The sequence below is a fragment of the Eptatretus burgeri genome, chromosome 8, assembly GCF_056783735.1.
Source record: "Eptatretus burgeri isolate ZD-2024b chromosome 8, Ebu_testis_v1, whole genome shotgun sequence".
In the NCBI taxonomy this organism is placed as follows: Eukaryota; Metazoa; Chordata; class Myxini; order Myxiniformes; family Myxinidae; genus Eptatretus; species Eptatretus burgeri.
This window is the reverse complement of record NC_140968.1, coordinates 80,761,539-80,784,027: the sequence shown is the minus strand read 5'-3', so window position 1 is coordinate 80,784,027 and position 22,489 is coordinate 80,761,539. Positions and strand designations below refer to the sequence as shown.

At 46.0% G+C, this 22,489-nt stretch overlaps 1 protein-coding gene across 12 annotated transcripts in view; it reads left to right on the top strand.

Annotated features, from left to right (window-relative positions):
• The first annotated feature begins 245 nt into the window (after positions 1-245).
• Positions 246-22,489, top strand: part of LOC147022147 (serine/threonine-protein kinase tousled-like 1) — a 262,868-nt gene continuing 240,624 nt past the window's right edge. Inside the window, exons 1-3 of one of the 12 annotated variants that reach the window (XM_085892778.1) lie at positions 246-1,194; positions 5,522-5,601; positions 22,228-22,302. In XM_085892778.1, the coding sequence (XP_085748904.1) occupies positions 1,149-1,194; positions 5,522-5,601; positions 22,228-22,302 (201 nt within the window). In that variant the 5' untranslated portion in view covers positions 246-1,148. Of the gene's footprint in view, positions 1,195-1,268; positions 2,032-4,356; positions 4,527-5,490; positions 5,602-22,224; positions 22,303-22,489 lie in introns of those variants that run through there. The other 11 variants (XM_085892777.1, XM_085892776.1, XM_085892785.1 and 8 more) reach the window with 11 other exon arrangements.

The window sequence follows — 22,489 nt, the reverse complement described above, 5'->3', positions numbered from 1 at the left end:
AGCTCAAACACCTCCCGGTGGTGACACATTGAGGTCACGGTGGTTTGTCTTGCTGCTGTGGTTATTTATTTATTTTTCTAACCGCACCGTGGTTGCGGTTTACACCCCCCCCCCCGAGCATCATTACGGTTGAAAGTAATTGCGATGAACGTTTGAATCGGTGTAAAAGTGTGTGTGAACACGAGTGTGCGTGCATTGAAGACCCCGGGTTGGAGACGCACGTACTCCGTGCACGGACGGATGGATCGATAGACCTCGAGCCAGGGAAGGTGCACCGTCGGTCCGTGGAGGAGCGCCACGTGGAGGCTGCGCGGGCACGGATCGGCTCATAGGAGGGAGGGGATCATCAGGTGCTGCGCCGACCAACGGACCGGTGTTTCGCACGCACAACCTCCACCGCAACCACCACCACCGTCGCCGCAGGTCTTCCGATCGATGGTCGGGTCGAACCTCGCACACCACGCCGTCGATCGCGGTTAACGTTTCAAAGAGCACATGAAACGTCCGACCGATTCGCCATTTGGCGCCGATGATTTTGTAACCATAACCTCTGGAGACCGAGTTCCGTGACGGTCCCACGCGACTACCGAGCACGACTGGCCCTAAAGGCGAACCGCAGGTCGGTTCCATGAACCCCATCGTTGCAAAGCCGCTTCAACCTGAACATTGGCGTCGGTCGCGAACCCCTGAACCTCTCGAGAACCCTGCGATCCTGACGATGAACCGAGACACATAGAGGGTCCGGGGAAAAGAGCAAGCGAGCGCTATAGGTGGGGGTGCCGGAGGGACAGGGGGGACATCATCTCGGGAGATTGAGGAGGAAGAGGAGGGCGAGAGGTAAAAGAGGAGAGCGGGCGAAAAATATATTGAGAGAGAGGGAGAGAGAGACAGGAACGAGGAAAGGAAGAGAACGCAGACCAGGACGAGGCTGGGAGGAGGGAAAGCGCCAAGTGGAGCCTGACAGAGGGCGAGGCCCCAGCAGCCATGGGGCAGCCTCTCGGCCACTTGTAAAGTTTACGGGGGAGGCCGCCGCGGCCTACTAGGCCCCGCGGGCTCCCGGTGGAGCCTACGGTGTTTCCTGAGCTGCCGGTCCGGCGACGGTGCGCCCTACCCCGGCATGAGCGACCAGGCGAGCTCGTTACCGACGCATGAATCCCAGATGCTCCTCGGCCGTTGAGAAAAGGCTCGACGTCGGTGAGGATTTGTGCTCCGGATCGTTCCTGTCCTGTCACAATGCTATAACTATCATTCGTATAATGCCGTTACCATTATATGTGTCACGCTCGGTGCCGACCCCAGGTGCCGTGTCGCCGTGTTTTGTGGTTACTACGAAGGAGTTTTTTTTTGTTTAGGCCGCAGTCTTCGGCACCAAATTGGTCGCTAATTAGAGGACGCCCCCCCTTCCCCTCCCCCCGAGAGCGAGACCATCGAGAGACACGAGCGATTCCCGGAGCACGGAAAGCATGTCGGACATGTTCACCTAACTTCGCTCCAAGTTAGTGCGTTTGAAACGAGACCAGGGATCCTCGTGGATCGGAATCGCGATTCCATTTCCTCTCATTGTCGTGACCTTTTCGTGAGGAGGAGGAAATGGATCTGATGGAAAATTAACATTTTTCATTGAGAATCGCTGCGGGAGCGACAGGCCGCTGAGGCCTTGCTAGGATTGAGGCTCGTACTCAAGAGTTTAGTCGAACTTCGTGGTCCTAATCCGGGTGGAGAGACGAGTCTCCGAGGAACGATCAGGGAGGGGAACGATCGAGAGGGAGAGAGAGAGAGAGAGAGTGTGTGAATGAAGTGAGCTGAAGTAATTGGATGTGTCCTTCGCGGCCTCTCTTGGTAGGGGGGCCATATTTAAAGGCCCGTTTAATATGATTAAACTGCTACTTCGTCCACGTTTCCCCTTACGCCGGGAGACCCGAAACTCGCCAAGAGTCCACGGCTGGGGGTGACCTGATCATCGGCTCGTCGACTGCAACGTTTTAGGAAGCACCAAGCTTGTGCTCTCGATGGCTGCCTCTCCGGATCCTGGTTTGTCTTTGCCTAATTCGTCCAACGTTCCGTTCCGGGCATCTAGGTCGTCATCGGTGGCACCTGTAAATTTTTGTGCGTCGGTGCTTCATGGGCTTCGTGTGGACTTGGTGGTACGACGAGCCTTTCTTTGATTTAAATTGAAATATCCGAAGAGTTGGCAATCCCGTGATGTTGCTTGCTGCAACCCCTCCCTATGTATCAGGGTTTGTAGACGTCATGTTCATCGGGGCGAACTTTCAGGAAACTCTGCAGTTGAACTTCCAAACTTTTCTTTAAACCTTCTACCCAATCAGCTGATTGTCTTATTCTCTTTCTCTATTTTTTTTTTGTTACACTTAATTAATACGAGTGTGTTGGTGGGCTGCTGTGCATGCAATCGTCAAAAAAACAATTTTTTTTGTCCAATTTGGAAGGAAAGTGGAAAAAGAAAGCAAAGAACCCCCCACTTGCCCCCCACCCCCCCAAACCTTCGATTGCTGACCACGACAGCCCTTAAAACTGAACTGCCCCGAAATTCTGGACAACGTCCACTGCACTGCCATTGTAAATGTGCAGCTTCCTGCTGTGTGCTCCTTTCTGAAAATAAATAACGATTCTGCGAACTGATTTGGAGGGTTAAAATGGCGCACGGATGTTTGCAACATTGTGTAATATGTCCAACTTCGATGCCGTGTCTTGCATTTGGCACGAGGTCGGTTTGGAAAGGTGGAGGCACGACTCTGATGGGGGCAAACACCCTTGGCGTCTGCAGTGTTTATGGCACATCACCCACCCCCACCCCCCTAAAAAACCCCAGTAATTCTGTTTCTCTAGAACTGTATTATTTATTTATTTATTTATTTGGATTTTTATCTATCTGTTGTACAATGTTATCAAGCCTGGTGTTGGTTTAGTGGTTAGGGTGGTGGCTTGGGATCCTAGGGTCCTGAGTTCAAGCCCCGTTGTCCGCTGAATTAAATACACCAGAAAGTTGACTCAGCCTGTCATCCTTCCGAGGTCGGCAAAATGAGCACCAGTGTACTGGTAAGGGGGACACTGCATCAGCGGCACAGCCGCGTCCCAACAAATGATGCAACCAGTAGCCACAGGCTGCACTCGATAGAAACAGACAATTTTATCTACCCACTGCACTGAATCAAACAAAGTTCCATTTGTACCTTGCAGTGATGTCACTCGGTCGTGTTGATAATCTTGAGATAATGCGTGCGTTCACAAGATGGATATTGAGAACACTCATCCCCACTCTCACTTGATGTATCTGCGCCATAATTTGTTTTCTGATTACTTAAAAAAAATTGTTCCACCGCTCATAGAATGTGCAGTGCACATCGTTTGCTCGAATTATTCGTGGAATGAGTGTCATTCTAAGGCCGTTGCCAAAAAAAGTGAACCCGGACACCGAAAACACTACAAGTAGTTTGAAATTTGAGCCCCCTCGTCTGACGTCAACCGACTGCGCTGTTCCAAGATTACGGATGGGATGGCATCAGAGAATCCGAGCGTGTACGCAAAACATCTTGTCCGGCTTTAAAGAGATTCTCATTTGTCATGTTGTACGTGTCTGACAGTGTGGACACCGTGGTCATTCGGGAACCTTGTTAACGATGCGATTGTCGTGTGTTTGCATTTGCCCTTGTTCTTTTATCCTCTGTCACATAACCTCTCCGCACTTCCCAATCACCCTCCCTTCATCCCGGCGACCATCTACCTGCCTGGTGCATTGCAACAGAAATGGTTTATTTATTTATTTATTTATTTATTTCCTTGGGCGACGATTCTCTCGTAGTTAGGCAACGATACGTAGTTACAAAACACCATCAATGAGGACAGGTTTTGTAATTTGAAACAAAGGTAGCTGCATTTATTATTATTTATAATCACCGAAGATCTGCCGAGACAATAGTCCATGGAATATAAAAGCCAGTTTATAGTCTTAGCGTGCGTCGTACTGCGGTGCGAATGCCTGTTAGCACGTGAGCGAATTGTTACACATTAACACTGATGCTAAGTGGAAACCTTTGTGGGCTCTCTTTCGATGGAGCAGCACTTGTGTAGTGTGGTGCTTTGGGCACCAGAAGTGTGCAATTTTTCTCACACCCCGCACACTCTGCCGCCGCCACCCCCTGTACAGAATCCTGCCGTGATGGAAATTTCCATGCCACCGCAGAGCATGACAAGGTAGAATATGTTCGCTCTTGGCTCGGGCACCCTGCATCCAGCTGTCCAGTTACGCTGCGGCAGGGCAAATTATTTATTTATTTATTTATTTATTTATTTACTTATTTATTCCCCTCTCACTCTGCCTCAATGCTCACTGTTTGCTTATTAAGGCTTCACCCTCTCTCTATGTGGCGTAAGCTGGCCCGTGGCCTGCCCTTCGGTTAACAACATTTTCTTGGAACGGGCAATGAAGGAGCAGTTTTGAACACTGCGAAATATCTGGAACCAGCTTGGGGATTTGATTTCTTTCGAGATGTACATCGCTTGGATTGGTATTATTATTTAACGGCCTAATTGTATTTTCCACTCATTGGTGCCAGTCTTTACTTTGCCTGTTTGTTTCTTCAATTTGATACGGCAGCCGTTTTTTTTTTGTTGTTGTTGTTGACGCTGATGTAATGGAGCTCGGCATTTTGGGCTGACTTCGTGCCTGTGGCGGGTTCTTATTTTTTATTTATTAATTTATTTTCCTCTATCGGTGGCTTTACCTGCCAGCATTTTTCACAATATTGGCACGTGTCATACATGGCCAATTGCATTTGTTTTATTTATTTATTTCCCCCTGTTTTCCAGTGCAACTGAACAACCTTGATTGTTCGACTGATAATCCTGTACAATTGTTTTTGTGCAAGTAAATTTCCCTTCCTTTCTGAAGCCGTAATTTGTCAACTATTGTCGCTGCCATCATGTGCAACCATGCGTGGCAAGTGTGGAAGTTTCCACCTCGTACTAGGCTTTCTTTACCTTGTTCACTCTACATTCGTCTCCAATTCCCAAGTCATGTACAATGTGCCACTGGGCTTTTTGGCATTTATTATAGATAGGTTGTGTTAACTTTAAACTCTGTGGCTGCTGATTTGTGGTGCCTGACTATCCAATAAAGGGTAAACTTATCAATGAAAGGATAGAGCTGTACTTGGGCAAACAAGATTTAAGGTGCCACAAGATCATTCGTCACATGATACACTGGCAACCGGATACTTTGCAACTAGCACCAATGAGGAAAACAACTTCCCCCACAACCCCCTAAAACTGTTTATTACACAAATTGAAATCCCATTTGTTAAACGACGGGGGTCACAGAATTGTGTGCAAATGTCCAGATGTGATGGCCGAACAGGTCAAGTTGCAATTTAAACTCAAAATATTTCATTAGAGTTTAAAATCGTCATGTTATTCAAAGACTTTGTTGAATGAGGTATTGTAGTAATGATGTGTAATGGCATTCCGTGCCAGGCATGACGTTAAAGGTGTCCATTTCGTGCAGGAGGCATGGAGGAGCTCCACAGCCTGGATCCCCGCAGGCAGGAGCTCCTGGAGGCACGGTTCATGGGTGGTGCTGTTCGGGTATGTCCTGGCCACGGCTTTGCACATATCACCTCCTTTATCATTGCAATCATCTATACCTCGCTGTCCCCTTTATTTTGATGTGAGTCGTCTAATTTTAGTGTTCTCCATATGGTAGGTAAGCAGGGATGGTAAGTACCTTCATGCAATCCAGGATAGATCCAAGTGATTTGCATCGCACACAATTCTCCGTCGGTAAATAAATCTCTTTGATTTGATTTTTTGATGTGGTTACTACTTAATGTTGTGTTTCATAATACTGTGCAATGTACTTTTGAACACCATTGGAAAACCCAAAGTTAATTTTTTGGATTGAATGTGGATAAGGAGATGAAAAGGAATTTGTATCTGTAGCACACACATGTATCTATAGGCAATGACTGTTTGAAAGCAAAAAATGCACAAGCATCAAGACTTTTTTAATAAAAGGATCTAGGATCGTAAAAGAGCTAAACGACAAAGCGACCAGGTTTGTAGACTTGCATGGGATATGGGGAGGGGGAGATGTTGAACATACACAAGGAGGAAAGGAGGAATAGCACCGAAGTAAGTAACGAAGACTTTGAGAGGAATGGCCAGGTCAGCGTATGGCTATCATTGGGATCTTGTCATCTCCCAGTCATGGCTGGAGTGACCTAAGGCAGTGGTGCGGGTCAAGCCCTCTTCCTCATCTTCATCAACATCTTTCTGATTCTCTGGAAACCCCCCCTTCTTTTTTGCTGGTGACTCTATGCTCTGCTGTTTCATTCGTCAGATACGTAGGCAGCAGCCTCTTCCCTCTCTGCAGACCTTGGTCAAATCAAAAGCTGGTCAAACACTTGGAATATGTCTTTCAATCCTAAGAAATCTCACATTCTCATTGTGTCTCTCTCAAAACCATCTGGTGAATCCTCCAATCCACTTCCTTTTACAATCCTCTTGAATAAGTTCAGGCAAACCTCAAACATTTTGGTCTCCCCCCTCCCCCCACCTGTCCCCGACTCCCCTTTTCCCTCAAGTTTCTCCATTCTGCTGGTAACTCACTTCTGGTGCAACTCACAAAATCCATTCTCACTCCTCACCTCCACTTTGTTCCTCCTTTCTCTCATCTGTGGAACAAACGTCCAGAGTCGGTTAAATCTCATTCCTTCTTCTCGAGTTTCAAGATGGCTATTCACCTTCTCTTCAGGTCACTTTCTATCTTTTTTCATGATCATTTATATCCACATTAACCCTCTCCAGCCCAACCCTTCCTTTCCATGTTATTGTGCGTTCCCCCTCCCCCTCCCCCTCCCCCCACATTTCAGTTGTTTTTTAAAAAAAATTGTTTGTTTTGTTGCTGTTTAATTCCCTGTATTCCCCTCCTTTACTTTCAACAGCGTTCTTCCTGCATTTGTATGTGTCCTCCTCCACCTGAGCTCCTCATTCTATCATTCTTTCTATCACCATTTCTTCTTCCAAGCGTCACTGTTATATCCTTCCACCTTGATGTTAATGTGTTTTCGCCACTTTCCACTGTATTGTAGTACAGTCATAACCCGTTTATCGTGGGGGTTACGTTCCAACCTCCCCCCCCCCCCACGACAAGTGAAAATCTGCGATGAATGGATGCCTCCCCAAAAAATCAACTCGTCTGGTCGGCTTGGCAGTGATCGGGTTCGAGGTGCCGGAGATCGACTCGTCTGGTCTGGTCGGCTTGGCAGTAATAGGGTTCGAGGTGCCGGAGATCGACTCGTCTGGTCTAGTCGGTTTGGCAGTGATCGGGTTTGAGGTGCTGGAGATCGACTTGTCTGGTCTGGTCGGTTTGGCAGTGATCGTCCAACTGCGGCAAACCTTTTTCCTTCCCGAAGCATATCTAGCACCTTAACCTTCTCCTGGAGCGTCAGGACCTTCCTCTGGCGCTTCGGTTCCTTGCCAGAAGCCTAAGAAAGTGCAGGGCGTTTGGGTGGCATCGTGGGGCTTGGAGAAAAAACGTAGAAAATATTCGAAGTTCACAAGCGAAACTTTGTCTCGTGCGTTGTGTGACTGGTCGAGCACCACGCGTTATAATTTATTGCTTAAATAATTTATATTTTATATATTATTACCGGGGGAATCCGCAGAAAAAATTAGTTAGGTTCCAAGGGAAAACCCGCGATGAACCGGGGGTGCGATAGGTGAACCGCGATATAGCGGGGGATTACTGTATTCCTGTTCTGTTCTATGATGTAGCTCTTCCACACGCATCAACTTTGTGTATATATATATATATATATTGTTGCGGTTTTCGCGCCCGCCGGCGTGCGAACGGCCACGTAACTCGAATCGCGGCACGTCGCCCACCGGACGGACAATCCCGTCGTGACCCTCTCGGACTAACGCCGGGAACCAGTCACGGGTGGACCTTTCGGTCTCACCGCGATCGAGCCAATCAGCCCCCGCGTGGGATAGGGTTGCTCGCCAAATTCGAACTACCTAAGTACCCACGCGGAGGGTAGACCGGGCGATCGCACCTCGCCGCAGGTCGACTTCGGACACGGGCCACTTAAGCGACCCGTTCCGTACTATCAGAATAACCGAGCGGTGTTATCGTCGACCTCGACGGTTCGATTAATTATCGGGCGTATTCAGCCCACGACCAACCCTTTACGTGAAGCAAGATGGGGATTCAATGGGGGAAAAGACGAAGCGAAGCGGGAGAACAGTTCAACAATAAAGCACATTTATTCTCGGCACACGGGAAGCACACAAATACAATTCCACCAAATGCACACAAAAAAAGAAAACACAATTCCATTTACACAAAAAGCAAACATAAAAGTGAAAACACAGTGCAGAGCTAATACCGACTACCGAGCACACGGCAACACTTATACAATTCTACTTCACAGACGGCGCCGACAACACATACCCAAAACCAAGGAAAAGAAATACCTCAAGAATGAGGCGGCCTGAGGCCGAGACCGGGTCGGGCCTACCCGTCTGGTGATGAGACGCGGAGCGGCGATGGCCCCGCAACCCGCGGGCCTCGTGGACAGTGCCTGGCAGGGGGTGGGAACGGGGCCCCCTTGGTCGCACTATCTCAGCGCGGGGGGAAACAGGAGGGGGTTGCTGATGCTCGGGGTATAGAGGATCTTTATTATCCCTGGTGTGCGTCTCCACCTCGGCCAGGTCGCGCTGCCGGCCCCCCTCGGGCGTGCAGCTCCTGGCACCGACGCGAGCACCCCCTCGTCCGACTCTCTTCAGCTTCTCCAGCCACTGCAGGCTTCGGGCTCCAGTCTTCCACACTCGTCCCCTCCGTTCCGACTCCTTCTCGTTCTCGTTTGCGACTCTCTCTTCTGACTCGTTCTGACTGACGAACACCGTCCTTTTATCCCCCCGTAACTTCGCCTTTGACCCCCTCCCTTTGACCTTTCACCTCGCTCCCCATTGGCCCGAGAAAAAGTGGGCGTGAAGGCTTTTTGATCCACAAATTTGCATATATCGATCGCCCTGGGGGCGGGGCCAAATCGCCCCTCGCTCACCGATTGGACGGCAAAAAAGTGGGCGTGTGTCGTTTTTGATCCGTTTTTGAAGCAGAAAATCCGTGATTTTGTACACGCTGTTCAACGTGCGCCCTACACGAGTCCAGCATCGGTGCCCATGAGTGGCGCGAGATGACGGTGATGCGATGGTGGCGAGTTGTGACGGTAAAGGTCATGGCGGTTGTGGTGAAGCGGCGTTGTGGTTGGTGGTTGCTGTTGTGGTTGTGATGGTAATCATGGCGGATGGTCCAAAATAAAGATAGTAAAAGAAAAACGGCTATCCTGAAGAGTCGCAGCACGTATAAATGACATGTATTCCCACTAGACAACGGGTTTGGGCCTAACTACACATGCACTTACCGAGATACCTCACCTAAGGGACCTGAATGGTGGTTTGCGAATCTGGTAACCACAACAATATATACACAATCAGTCAAAAGTTTTAGAACACCCCCATTTTTCCAGTTGTTACTTAAATTGAAGCCGTTCAAGTCCAGTGAATAACCTAAAATGGTTCACAGCGAAGCGGTAAACTGTCAGAGGTTTAAAAAAACAAATTTAGGTTACCAGAAACTGAAAAATAATGTAAATTTCAGAGTTGTTAAAAAAGGTCCTTTTGAGGGAACTAGTAGTGGGTGAGCAACTGCAGCCGTTCTTCAGCAATGGAAGTAAATTACGCCTTGAAAGTTGATGCAAACATTTCCTACAGGTGTCTCAACTTCTGTTGATTAGTTACAAACCCTCTGTGCAAAAGCAGTGTTGGAAGAGTCTGTGTTGCTCCACCCTCTGCAGCATTATTTGGACAATATTGCATTGCAGGAAGTAGTATATTGCAATCATAATGGTGAGAAAAAGACAATTAACAAAGGAAGACAAGACAGATCATTATAACCCTTAAAAGTGTAGGTCTTTCCTTTAGAAAAATTGCAAAAGAGGCCAAGGTGTCAGTGAGTACAGTTTCCTACATCATCAAAAGGCACTTGGAAACTGGAGGAAACTCTGACAGGAAGAGGTCTGGCAGACCCAAAGACGCAACACAATCGGAAGACAAGCTTCTGAGAGTTAACAGCTTGCGTGATAGACGGCTCACAGGACAGCAGCTTCAAGCACAGCTTAGCACTGGTCGAAGTAAAGAAGTCTCAGTTTCAACTGTGAAGAGAAGACCGAGCTGCAGGTTTGACAAGTCGAGTGGCAGTAAGAAAGCCATTGCTGAGATGGCAAAATAAGAACAAGAGGCTTGCCTGGCCATGAAGCACCGCCAGTGGACTACTGAAAACTGGAAGAAGGTCTTATGGACCGATGAATCAAAATTTGAAATCTTCGGTTCATCACGCTGGGTTTTTGTACGCCGTCGAGTAGGCGAAAGGATGGTTCCTCAGTGTGTGATACCAGCTGTCAAACATTGAGGAAGAAGCGTGATGATCTGGGGCTCTTTTGCTGGATCCAGAGTCTGCGATTTGCACAGAGTGGCTGGCACCCTGAACCAAAAGTGCGACCACAGCATTTTGCAGTGCCATGCAATACCCTCTGGTCTATGCCTAGTTGGTCAGGGGTTCATCCTACAGCAAGATAATGACCCAAAACATACCTCCAGGCTATGTGAGAACTACCTTAGAAGAAAAGAACGAGACGGTTGGCTTCAAATCATGGAATGGTCAGCACAGTCTCAAGACTTAAACCCCATTGAGCTGGTTTGCGATGAATTGTACAGAAGGGTGAAAGCAAAGCAACCTACAAGTGCAACACATTTGTGGGTACTTCTGCAACAGTGTTGGGAAGAACTTTCTGAACAATATTTGATTTTCATTGTAGAAAGAATGCCGAGTATGTTTGGCTGTTATATCTGCAAAAGGTGGCTACTTTGATGAGTCAAAAATTTAGATTAAATTTTGTTCAACAAAACGATTCCATGATTTATTTTTTTATCTGCAATTGTTTATTTGTTCTATGCTTTAATTTCAGAGTACAGTACATTGAAACATGAAACTGCTTAAATTTCAGTAAAAACTGGAAAAATGGGGGTGTTCTTAAACTTTTGACCTGTAGTGTCATATATATATATATATATATATATATATATATATATATATATATATATATATATATATATATATATATATATATATATATATATATACACATATATATACACATATACACACACACACACACATACATCGGACTGTGGATCATGAACAACAATCACTCAAACCCCCCGCAGACCCCGTTGGACCCTGATTATTATTATTATTATTATTATTATTGTTATTATATTCTTTTTAATGTCGTGACAAAACTTTGGTACATTACGGGTGATGAAGGTTGTGATCAAGTTTCATTGAAAATGTGTAGTTTCGGAGAAGAGAGCAAATACTTATTTGGGGGGGGGGGCGATCAACCACTGCCATAGACCACATTTTGATGCGGTCAATACCCTTTCGATAGGCATCAGATATGAAGCTTGTGGCAAAGTTTCAAAATCGTGTGTTTGGTTTAAGCGATAGTGACTGAAGTGTTTGCTGACTCACTCACTCGCCTACCGACACTGCACGATCGCATAAGCTCACCGGGCTAAGGTCCAGGTGAGCTAAGCATGGGAAAGAATCAGCTTCTATTGAAGACATTGTGGATGTGCAATGTACATAGGTGAACCTATGAGGTAACTAGAACGGCACTTGGTAGAACGCGTATCTCTGCCAGGCTGAACAGTTTATGTTTTGTATCCCACTGATTGACCGGATCTACATCCAGACCGGAACCAAAATCGATTCAGCTTGTTCTTGTCACCAAACCAAATCGTCTACCAAGATTTTGTCATAAATACTTCAGGAGGAACATAGTCCATCCATCACTTTTTGAAATATGCGAGGAGATATTTTGAAAGTGTATCGTTTTTGGCCCCATCTCTCAATGGTGAAGCATTACTTTAAAAAATTTCGGATCCGCCTCTGGATCTTCACCAAAATCGAATAAATTTGTCCTTTTCACACATCCAACCTGTCCACCAGATTTCGTCGAAATCTGTCCTCAACTTTTTGAGACATCTAATCCTGCTCACAGACAGCAGTGAAAAAGATAACATCCGTCCACCTTTGATGGTGGAGGTAATGATTGCCAATCCATTTGAAAGGTTGAATTGAGGAGGATGAGACAACTGAAAGAGACACTATTCCATAATTGGAAAAATAAGGAGATGAATAATTGCATGTAGATAACTAGCCTGGATTTGGGGAGGGTGAGTCGATAAGGGTTTCTTCAGGGACTTGTGCAACCCGGGATGGTGAAGGGAGGACAGATTTTGGGTAAGAAGGGTAAGATGAGCAAGGCCAAATGGAAGCTTGTATAAAATGGAGAGTTGGTTGACTTGGGAATCAAGAATCGATGCTTAGAAGCATTATATTGAGGTGCGAGAAGCATATCCAGAGCTGCCTTAATGTCTTGCTTGTGGTCCAGGTCATCCATTCATTGCTGTTTCAGGAGGAACATATTCAAGGTGGAATGGCCAGTTCTGAAGCCAACCAAGTTTTCAGAGATTAGTGAGATGGAAAAGAAAGTGCCTTAGGTCAGCCACAATTATTGACTCCATTACTTTTGCTTTTGATTTGGAGAAGATGGATGGGTTTGTAGTTGAGGGGATCCATTTTTGAACCTTTGTTATGGATAGGAGTGATGTTTGCAATTTTCCAAGTTGGAGGTGAAAGACACTGTGTAACTTCACTGTGAAAGGCAGAGGGTATGATGGGACTAAAGCAAAGTTCCTGTGTATTAGAACACTTATTCTGACAGGACCTGTACCAGCAGATGTGTTGAACAAGGTAAGAAACCTATCCATTATGGTGGGGGAGAAGTTCACATGCTTTAGGGAACATTCTGTGTGAGAAGAAAGGGTGAGCGTATAAATGGACAGACTTGAGACCTTCGCCTTTTGAGTGAATGTGGAATTCAGGAACCCTGTTTTTTTTATGAGCAGTGTCTAGCATGGCTCCATTCTTGAATGAATGGAAGGGTAATGTGGCTAGAGGCAAACCTGACCATCTCCAGACCTTGGAGGGGGTGAGAGGCTGGAGAATTTTGATCTCAAGTGAGACTGATGTTGGGCCCTGGATCTTCGATAGGCCAAATGCATAATAATTCTGAGCGACTGTGGATTATCATCAGTTGGATTTCCCTCCAGGAGGAGGATGTGATTTTTCTTGTGACGGTTTCACCGCTTCACCACACACGCTGAATGTGTGATGAGATGGACTTGTGAAGAAGAGAACTTAGCCTGTTGTAGAAGAAATTCTGGGCACACACATTGTTAGGGCATTTAATTTATTTGTATGTACAGTGTCAAGGCTCATGTAGGAGCCAGAACACAGAACGGGTCAGAACGTCACAGAAGGAAAAGAACAGCATAAATTGAGGGGGGGAGTAGTCACACCAACAGCAAGGTTGAAGGATACAATTGAGGGAGTTTTGGAGAAATAGTGACAGCCTCAAGCTCTTAATCACAGAAGTGGAGTGGGGGGGGTGACCTGAGATGGTGGTTAACATCTGTCTTGAAGCCGTGGAGGGAAGAATGAGATTGAAGAGACTGAGGAAGTTGGTTCTGGAAAAAACGATGAGTGGAGGTGAGCGTGAGTGCGTTTAGGGAGTTTCACCAAATGGGGGTTGCTGGTAGACCATGTGTGCTTAAAAGAACCCTGGGGAGTTTGGGGGGAGGGGGGGAGAGAAAAACAGATCATTGAAAGGGCAGAGGGTGCAAGACCAAAAAGGAGGAAGTAAAAGACAGAGTGACCACCTACCTGTCTTCGATGTGAAGCTGATCGGCCAAGAGACTTCGCTTCATCGTAGGATGTGGGAGAATACAATTATTTTGATGGTCTTCGTTTCTATGACGTCAAGCTAAGCAAAGCGTGAGGCAGTGGTGCCATTCCAAAGAGGAGAGCAATACTCTTTCAAGCTATGGATGAAGGCCTTGAAGGTTGGATAGGAGTTCACGTGTGCCAAGGCAAGACTTTGCACGACAGAGGATGCCCAATCGGCGACTGGCTTTGGAGGCCAACTTAAGTATGTGTTTGTCTAAGAAATATCATGGCTGATTGTGAGTTCGAAGAGTTTGAGTGACTGATCTTCTTCAAATGGATGATGGAGGAAGTAGATGAGAGGGCTCACTATATATATATATATATTTTTTTTTTGGAGAGACAGAATGAGAGAGATTTATGAGGATTGAAAGACTTATTCCAAATGTTTCACCAGCTTGTTATTGTATCAAGGTCTACAGAAAGGGAAGATGTTTCTGCCTATCTGAAGGGTGAGGGATGTAAAGGCAGAGGGTGGAGTCATGTCAGAGATAGAAGATTTTTCAGAGCCAGAGAGATCATTGATAAAGATTAGGGATAGGACTGGGCCCAAAGCACTGCCTTGGGACATTTCACTCATGACGACTGGCAGGGACTTCAAGCAGCCATCAAACTTCGAGACTGGTCTCCCATCTCTACTTTCTCCGACATCAACCCATCTTGGGAATTCTTTGAAAGAAATTTGCTCTCTCTCATGCAAAGATTTATCCCATCTCTTGTGCAGTTGTCATGCCCTTCCTCCCACACATGGTACATTGAAGCTTGTGGTGAGGCAATTGTCCTGAAACAACTTGCCATCGCCTCATAGAAGGCAAAGCCAACTGAAGGCAATCTCAGTTTCTTCCACAAAGCTCAGAACAAATGTGTCTACCCTAAGGAGAGCCAGGAAATGACATCCTTCTAATCTCAAGTCTGAACTCTCAAATCTGTCTTCCTCTTTCAAATCCTGGAGGTGTCTAGTTAAGTGTTTCTGGTGTATGTTCCCCCTCCATCCCCTCCCTTACCTCAAATGGCAGCACAGCTGACACTGCACGTGAAATGTCTGAATGCCTAAACTCTGTTTCCTTCTCAATAATGTGTCCCAAACCCATCGCTTTCTGCATCCACCTTACCCAGTTGCACCCAGCTGTTCCTGGACTGTGTCCTTTCCTCATGACAAGGTGGAGAGCTTGCTGCCAAACCACAACTCTTGATTCTGCAACCATTCCAGACGGCATCAGCCCACATCTCCAAGAAACCTGCTCTGCTGCTCTTGCTCACTCTCTCTCTGTTCTATTCACCCTCTCATTTAATCAAGGTCATCTACCATCTGCTTGGAAATCAGCTAACATCACTGTTCTGCATAAAAAAGTTGCAAAAACAGATCCTTGCAACGTCAGACCAATCAGCCTTCTCCCAATCATCAGCAAGGTTATGGAATCCATCATCGCTTCTGACATTAAATCCTTCCTCTTCTCCAATGGCCTGATTTCCTATCATCAATTTGGATTCAGACTTGGTCACTCTACCCTGGACTTGCTGCTCCTACTTTCCCAACAATGGATGGAGGTCCTCAATGTCAGGCATAACATCAGCGCCATCTCCCTGGACATATCATGTGCTTTCGATACAGTGTGGCACCCCGCCCTGCTCACCAAACTCTCTTCCTTTGGTATCCAAGGCATTCTCCACTCATGGATTGCAGTCTCCTCTGCTGTCGTAGTCAGTGTGTGGCCCTCAATGGAATTCTCTCATCCCCTCTTCCTGTCCTGGCTGGAGTTCCTCAAGGCAGTGTTCTGGGCCCTGTTCTTTTTCTGGTTTTCATCAATGATCTCTCCGACTCACTGGCAAATCCTGTTTATCTCTTTGATGATGACTCCACCCTCTGCCATTACATCTGTCATCCCTCAGATTGGCAAGCAACAGCCTCTTCACTCTTTGCATATCTGGATAAAATCACAAGCACTTGGTCCAACACTTGGAACATGTCTTTTAATCCTGGCACTTTCTTAACAACCAATCACAATCTACTTTCTCAACAACCCTCTGGAAGAAGTCCTTTTATTCAAACTTTTGCCCCCACTATCTGCCATGATCTTTGCTCCAAGCTGGCCGCCAAAGGCAGTCGCCGACTGGGCATCCTCCATCGTGCAAAGTCCTTCTTTGGCACACCTGAGCTCCTGATGGTGTACAAAACTTTCAACCCCAGCCTGATGGAGTACTGCTTTCCCCTCTGGGCTGGTGCTCCCGCTTCTCACCTTTCTCGACTTCACGCTGTGGAAACCATGGCATTTAGGATCATTGGTATCTCCAGCGATGAGGCTGAGTCTTTGAGTCTCTCATTGTCTCACCATAGGCAGGTCGGTGGTCTTTCTGTCTTCTACCGTCTCCTCTCCGGCCAACGCAACCCCCCCCCACCCCTGCTCTGTCTGCTATCTGTCCCGCCCATATTTCCGCAGGGCGCTCAAGGTCCACCAGCAACCCCCGTCTGGCAAAACTACCGAAATCAAGAATCGCTGCTCACCTTCATTCTTTCATTCCTCTTTTTTCTCGCCTTTTGAGCAAACTCCAACACTCTTCAATCCCACTCTTCCCTCCAGATTTTCAAAACAGTTCTTCACCACCATCTCTTGCCTTCCCCCATCCAAAACCTCGATCATTTCAACCCCCGTTAATCCAACCCAAACCCACCTCCTTCAAATTCCCTGCTTTCCTTCCTGAAAGTCCCTGGCGTGTACATCTTGTTTATCCCATGTACCCTGCCCCATCCCTCTCCCTTCTACAGATTCCCTTATGTCTCTGTTCTCTTCTGTTTTGTGCTTCCCTCTCCTGCCTCTCTTGTCTCCTGCTCCCCTTGTTATACTGTGGTGGCCAAAAATATTGGCAACTTTCTTCAAATAACTCACAATTTTCTCAAAAAATATGTTGAAATTGACAAACGTATTTGGTCTCCACAATTCCTTACTTCACTGTTAATATTACAGAACCGTTGTTTTTGATTCAGAACTTAATCTATCCTTTTAAATCACAAAATAAATAGAAATGGCATTGCCATCATTATTGACACCCTTGATTTTATATTTGGTAGCACAGCCTTTGGACAAAATAACTGCAGTTAAGCACTTCCTATAGCCATGAATGAGTTTCCTACATCTCTCTACTGGCAGTTTGGCCCACTCTTCTTGTGCAAACTGCTCCAGTTCTCCCAGATTTGAAGGGTGCCTTCTCCCAACTGCTGCTTTCAGATCTCCCCACAGGTGTTCAGTGGGATTTAGATCTGGACTCCTTGCTGGCCACTTCAGAACAGTCCAGCATCTTGTCTTGAACCATTCCTGGGTGCTTTTTGAAGTTGGTTTGGGATCATAGTCGTGCTGCAAGACCCATGACCTTCGACGGAGACCCAGCTTTCTGACATTGGGTTTAACATTGTACTCCAAAATGCCTTGGTAATCACCTGATTTAATGATGCCATGCACACCTTCAAGGCACCCTGTGCCAGAGCCAGCACAGCAACCCCAGAACATCACTGAACCTCCTCAATGTTTGACTGTGGGGAAGTTGTTCTTTCTTTGAAGGCTTCATTTTGTTTTCTGCAAACATAGAGATGATGTGCTTTACCAAAAAGCTCTAATTTGGTCTCATCTGTCCACAGGACATTCTCCCAGAATGATTTTGGCTTGTTCAGCTGTGTTTTGGCAAACTCCAGTTTGCCTGGCTTTACTATATATCTCTCTCTCAGCAGTGGGTCCTCCTGGGTCTCCTACCATAGAACCCCCTTTCATTGAGTTGGTGACGGATGGTATGAGTTGAAACTGTCATACCTTATGTCTGAAGGTCAGCTTATCGAGGTGCTTTCTCCACCATTCAAACAATCCTTCACTGCAATCTCCGATCACGTTTTCTCTTGCGGCCACGTCCAGGGAGGTTGGCTACAGTGCCATGGGCCTTAAACTTCCTGACAACACTGCGTACAGTGGACACAGGAACATCAAGGTCTCCAGAGATGGACTTGTAGCCTTGAGATTGTCCATGCTTGCCTACAATCTTGTGTCTGACCTCCTCACACAATTCTCTGGATTTCTTTCTTTTCTCCATGCTCATTGTGGTACATAGTGACTCAAAACAGCAGAATGACTCCTTTTCTCCATTCAACCTGGTTTAATGAGTGATTTTTTTATATTGTAGCACCTGCAACTCACCACAGGTGAGTTCATTTCCAAAGTAAATGAGAATCACCTGCTTGAAATCTAATTATTTCTAACAACTTCTAAAAGGTGCCAATAATATTGTTGTGGGTCGGGGGTCGGTGGCGAGAACGACCGCGAGGTGGGGGAGGTTATCTCCCTCTCCCACCAGACTCCCAAGAATTGTAGGCCGTCACTCCGGATAAGTCCGTGAGCTGGCGGGTCGCTGAACCGACCGTGGACGCCAATATCTTAACCGCGTAGCTTAGGGTCTGTTTGTCTAAAACCAATTTACCTAAGTAGCTACGCGATTTAAACTACTAGGGAAGCCACGCCCTCGGAACGCCTGGTCGAACCGGATTTACTCTACCGGCAGTTGTAGATTCACACTACCGCTTTGCCACCGACCTTTCCGGCTCGTTGCAGTCGAGCGGGGCCTGCCCAGGACGTCCCGACTATGATAGACCGATTGCCGGGGATGAAACCCCGCTTGTACTTAGACCCGGACCATGCGAGACCAATGTAAGAAGGGACAGAAACGGACTGGGAACATTTCTAATAAATTTATTAACAGTAAAATAAAGACAAAGGCAAGACTTGGCACGAATATGCAAGCAGGGAAATATTTACAATAAGCAAAAACACTTACTCAATTCTACTTAAACACACACACACACACACACACACACACACACACACACACACACACACACACACACACACACACACACACACACACACACACACACACACACACACACACACACACACACACACACACACACACACACACACACACACACATACACATACACATACACATACACATACACATACACATACACATACACATACACATACACATACACATACACATACACATACACATACACATACACATACACATACACATACACATACACATACACACACACACGAAACCCCAGAGTCTTTATTTGACCCTCACAGCCATGAAGGGAGACAAGCTGGGGGTCAGAGTTCGGTGGGTACCTGGTCGTCGGAGGGAAAGCGTGCTCTTTCGTGCGGCACCTGCCAAAGGTCGTCAGTTTGGTGGGACTCGTGGCTCGTGGCAGAGCTCGCGTGGCGAATAGTCGGGGGTCCACCGAACTGCTCTCCCCGTAACAGCCACTGTTAAGAACGAACCAGACTGCTCACAGCCACCGTGAAAACTCCTCCTTACTCAGAGTCTCGGAGTATATCTCCTCCCACCATGGGGAGGGGCTCTTGGCGAAAAACGCCTCGCTGTCCACCCCTCATTGGACAGGGTCATGCGGCCCACCTTTCCGGGGTGGGGCCTTGTCCCCTGCTGGGAAACCCCAACCGCTCTTTCCACGTAGGGTCAAACTTGATGAGTAACAGTATAAGCGTTGCAAAGGTATGTTTGTGGTGCAGCCGGTTGGCAGTGGATCGTCACGGGCCGAGGGGTCATGCAGATGGCTTGTTGGTTGTTCGATGCAAAGATTTAATAACCTAACTAAAAGAAGTCGCAACGCACATTTTTGATTTTCCCACTAGACAAAAAGAAAGGGATCTGACTACACGTGTACTTAATGGGATAACTGACTTTTGGGACGTGTATGTTGAATGCAAATGGTTTCCAGATCCGTAACAATATTGTCTGGGCCATTTTAGGATTTCTTTGTGGAATAAGGTAAGATTTAGTAATTTTTTTTTCACTTTTTTTGTTTTGTTCCACTGCAATCCAAAGAAATACATATGTGGATACCAAAATATTTTTTACTTTCAACAATTTTCTGGAAGAAATGGTGCGTTATTTGAAAAAAGTGCATGGGTGCCAATATTTTGGGCTGCGACAGTACGTTCTGTGTGTTAGCTCTTATACAAGTCGTGTGTGTGTGTGTGTGTGTGTGTGTGTGTGTGTGTGTGTGTGTGTGTGTGTGTGTGTGTGTGTGTGTGTGTGTGTGTGTGTGTGTGTGTGTGTGTGTGTGTGTGTGTGTAAAAAAATAGAAAGTCAACCGAACCATTATGTATTCGGGTTGTACGTGTGTCTGTTCATACGTGCGGTACATGCTAATTTTCTGTTTTCGCTGGAACCACCTATCTGATTGACATGAAATTTCCACCATAGGTGTGACTACTCATGTAGAATATTTTAATTATGATTATGATGTCATAAGTCATGTGGTGTGGCAGCCATGTTGGAAAAAAGGAAAAACTTTGGACCTCTATCTCTGAAACTGCACCATGGAAAAAAAAAATTGAAACTTGGCACATGTCGTTGTCCCCATGGGAAATATGTAACATTTTTTTATTGTCATTGGTAGCTTCATTATGACATAATTGCATATGTCGAACACTTTATCTGATCAGTATGAAAATTTTTGAGCATTATCTCGGGTAAATTGTATAGGGGGGAAAAATTGATGACGTCATCGGTCATGTGGTTTGGTAGCCAAATTGGTTTTTACATAAAAATCTTCTCTGAAACAGCTGAACAGATCAAGACAAAACATTTACAGGTATTATCATCTCTCCATGAGGGACAAAAATTTCTTCACCTGTGATGTCATGGGTCAGTTTGGCAGCTATGAGATTTTGAAGAATAAACTTTTAAAAACCTTCTCCAGAACGGCTTGACAGATCGAGGGGGAACTTCACCCACATGTTCCCCAAGCCTTAGGGATACCAGTGTGTTTACAAATAATTAATAGGTCACATGGTCTGGCAGCCATATTGGATTGAGTGAAAATCTTTAAAAATATTCTTTCTCTTGAACAGCTTCATCAAACGACTTGAAACTTCACAGTGATGATCTAGTAGTCACGTGGAATATACGTTTTAAATTTGTGAATGCAGATCAGCAATGTGGAGTCCAGCGTCTTGTCTGAGTATGAGTGAGGGTTTGTTGAGTGTGTGAAGTTGATGAAGACTGAAGGTGTGAGTCGGGAGGTGCGATGCGGCTTTACAATGGAGCCGGGACCAGGAAGTGTTTACGAAGTGCTCGAGGAGGTGAAAGGAAGAGGACGTGAAAACGAATTGTGTGATAGAAGCCAGGGCATAGGCCTGAGAATTGTGGAGGCATTACAGAACATGTTGGTCACATGAAGAAGAAGAAGAGCATAAGAGCTTAAATTTTTGAGTGCTGAATTTTTCTAGTATGCATTACAAAAATATGGTATTTTTTTCAGGCAAACTGAATAAAACGTCTGTTCCAATGGTTGCCTTATAAACAATACAAACAAACATTACAAATTGTTGAACAATGACGTGGGCCACAATCACGGACAACAGCACATACCCTCAAGGCATTAATCGTGGCCAACAGCATTTAAATGGTTAGAAACAATTTCTTACTTCTTAAAAGAGCAGCATGGACCTGTTGAGTTTTTAGGAAAGGCGTTGGTATTGACAGCATTGGTAAGTAATAAAAAAACAAATAATTCAAGAGTGAGCAAAGAGTACAGTAAAAGAATGGATGTGCAGCAAGTTCAGGAGATTAATGTACCTCAGACGGGAGTATAAATTGAGATTGAAAGCTCTCTTTTTTTTTTCTTTTTTCATACTCTGAACACCCGCTTTCTTCAGGAGCAGCCTGGGGGGGTGGGGTGGGGGAGGTGGGGCAAATAGATTTTGTGCCGTGGCTAATAATCCTCCCCCCCCCCCTTTCTGCAGCAGGGGTCAGTAAACCACTTGCACTCTGCCACGTGTACAGGTGAAAATTGTAAGGAGGGGGGATTTTTTTTCTGTGCCCATGATCTGACCCTGGGTAGTACCAACACATATGCGAAATTTGATGGAGATCGGCCCAGCCCTAATTGGTTTCTATGATTTTCAGACGTACACATACAGATAATTGCCTTATTTAATATAGTTGGATACTTCAGCCACAGTTTTATGCAAAATAATTGTTTCAGGATTTATGCAAAAGAATCATTCCGGTTGATAATGATAATTCAGTTTTTTGAGTACCTGAATTTAATAGTAATGCGCCATCCACGTAGCTTCCAACAGGTATACAAGCTGCATGGAATGCAGATTGTCATGTAACTTATGAAGAAAACGGTGGTGTACTGTATTTTATTTTGACCAGTGCTTCCTCGGTTGCGTGTTTCTTGATTTGTTGATGAAATTGACGTGTTTTTTTTGCAGCAGCCTTCAGCAGTCACGTGTGAAACCTCAAACCAGAGTCTTGGCAGCCACGGCTCGTTAAGTGACAAGGAGTCTGAGGTGTGTATTCATCCTTGCAATGCAATCCATGTTCCTGCTGCTAACTGACATTTGCACTTGTAGGAGTTGAAAATTATATTTATTTTGTGTACGAGTCGTCAACCGACCTTGCTCGTCGTTAGTGCATTTTGTTTTTCCTACCTGTTGAGGTGATTGGATCGAGAACCAGTTCCTTCTTAACTTTTTC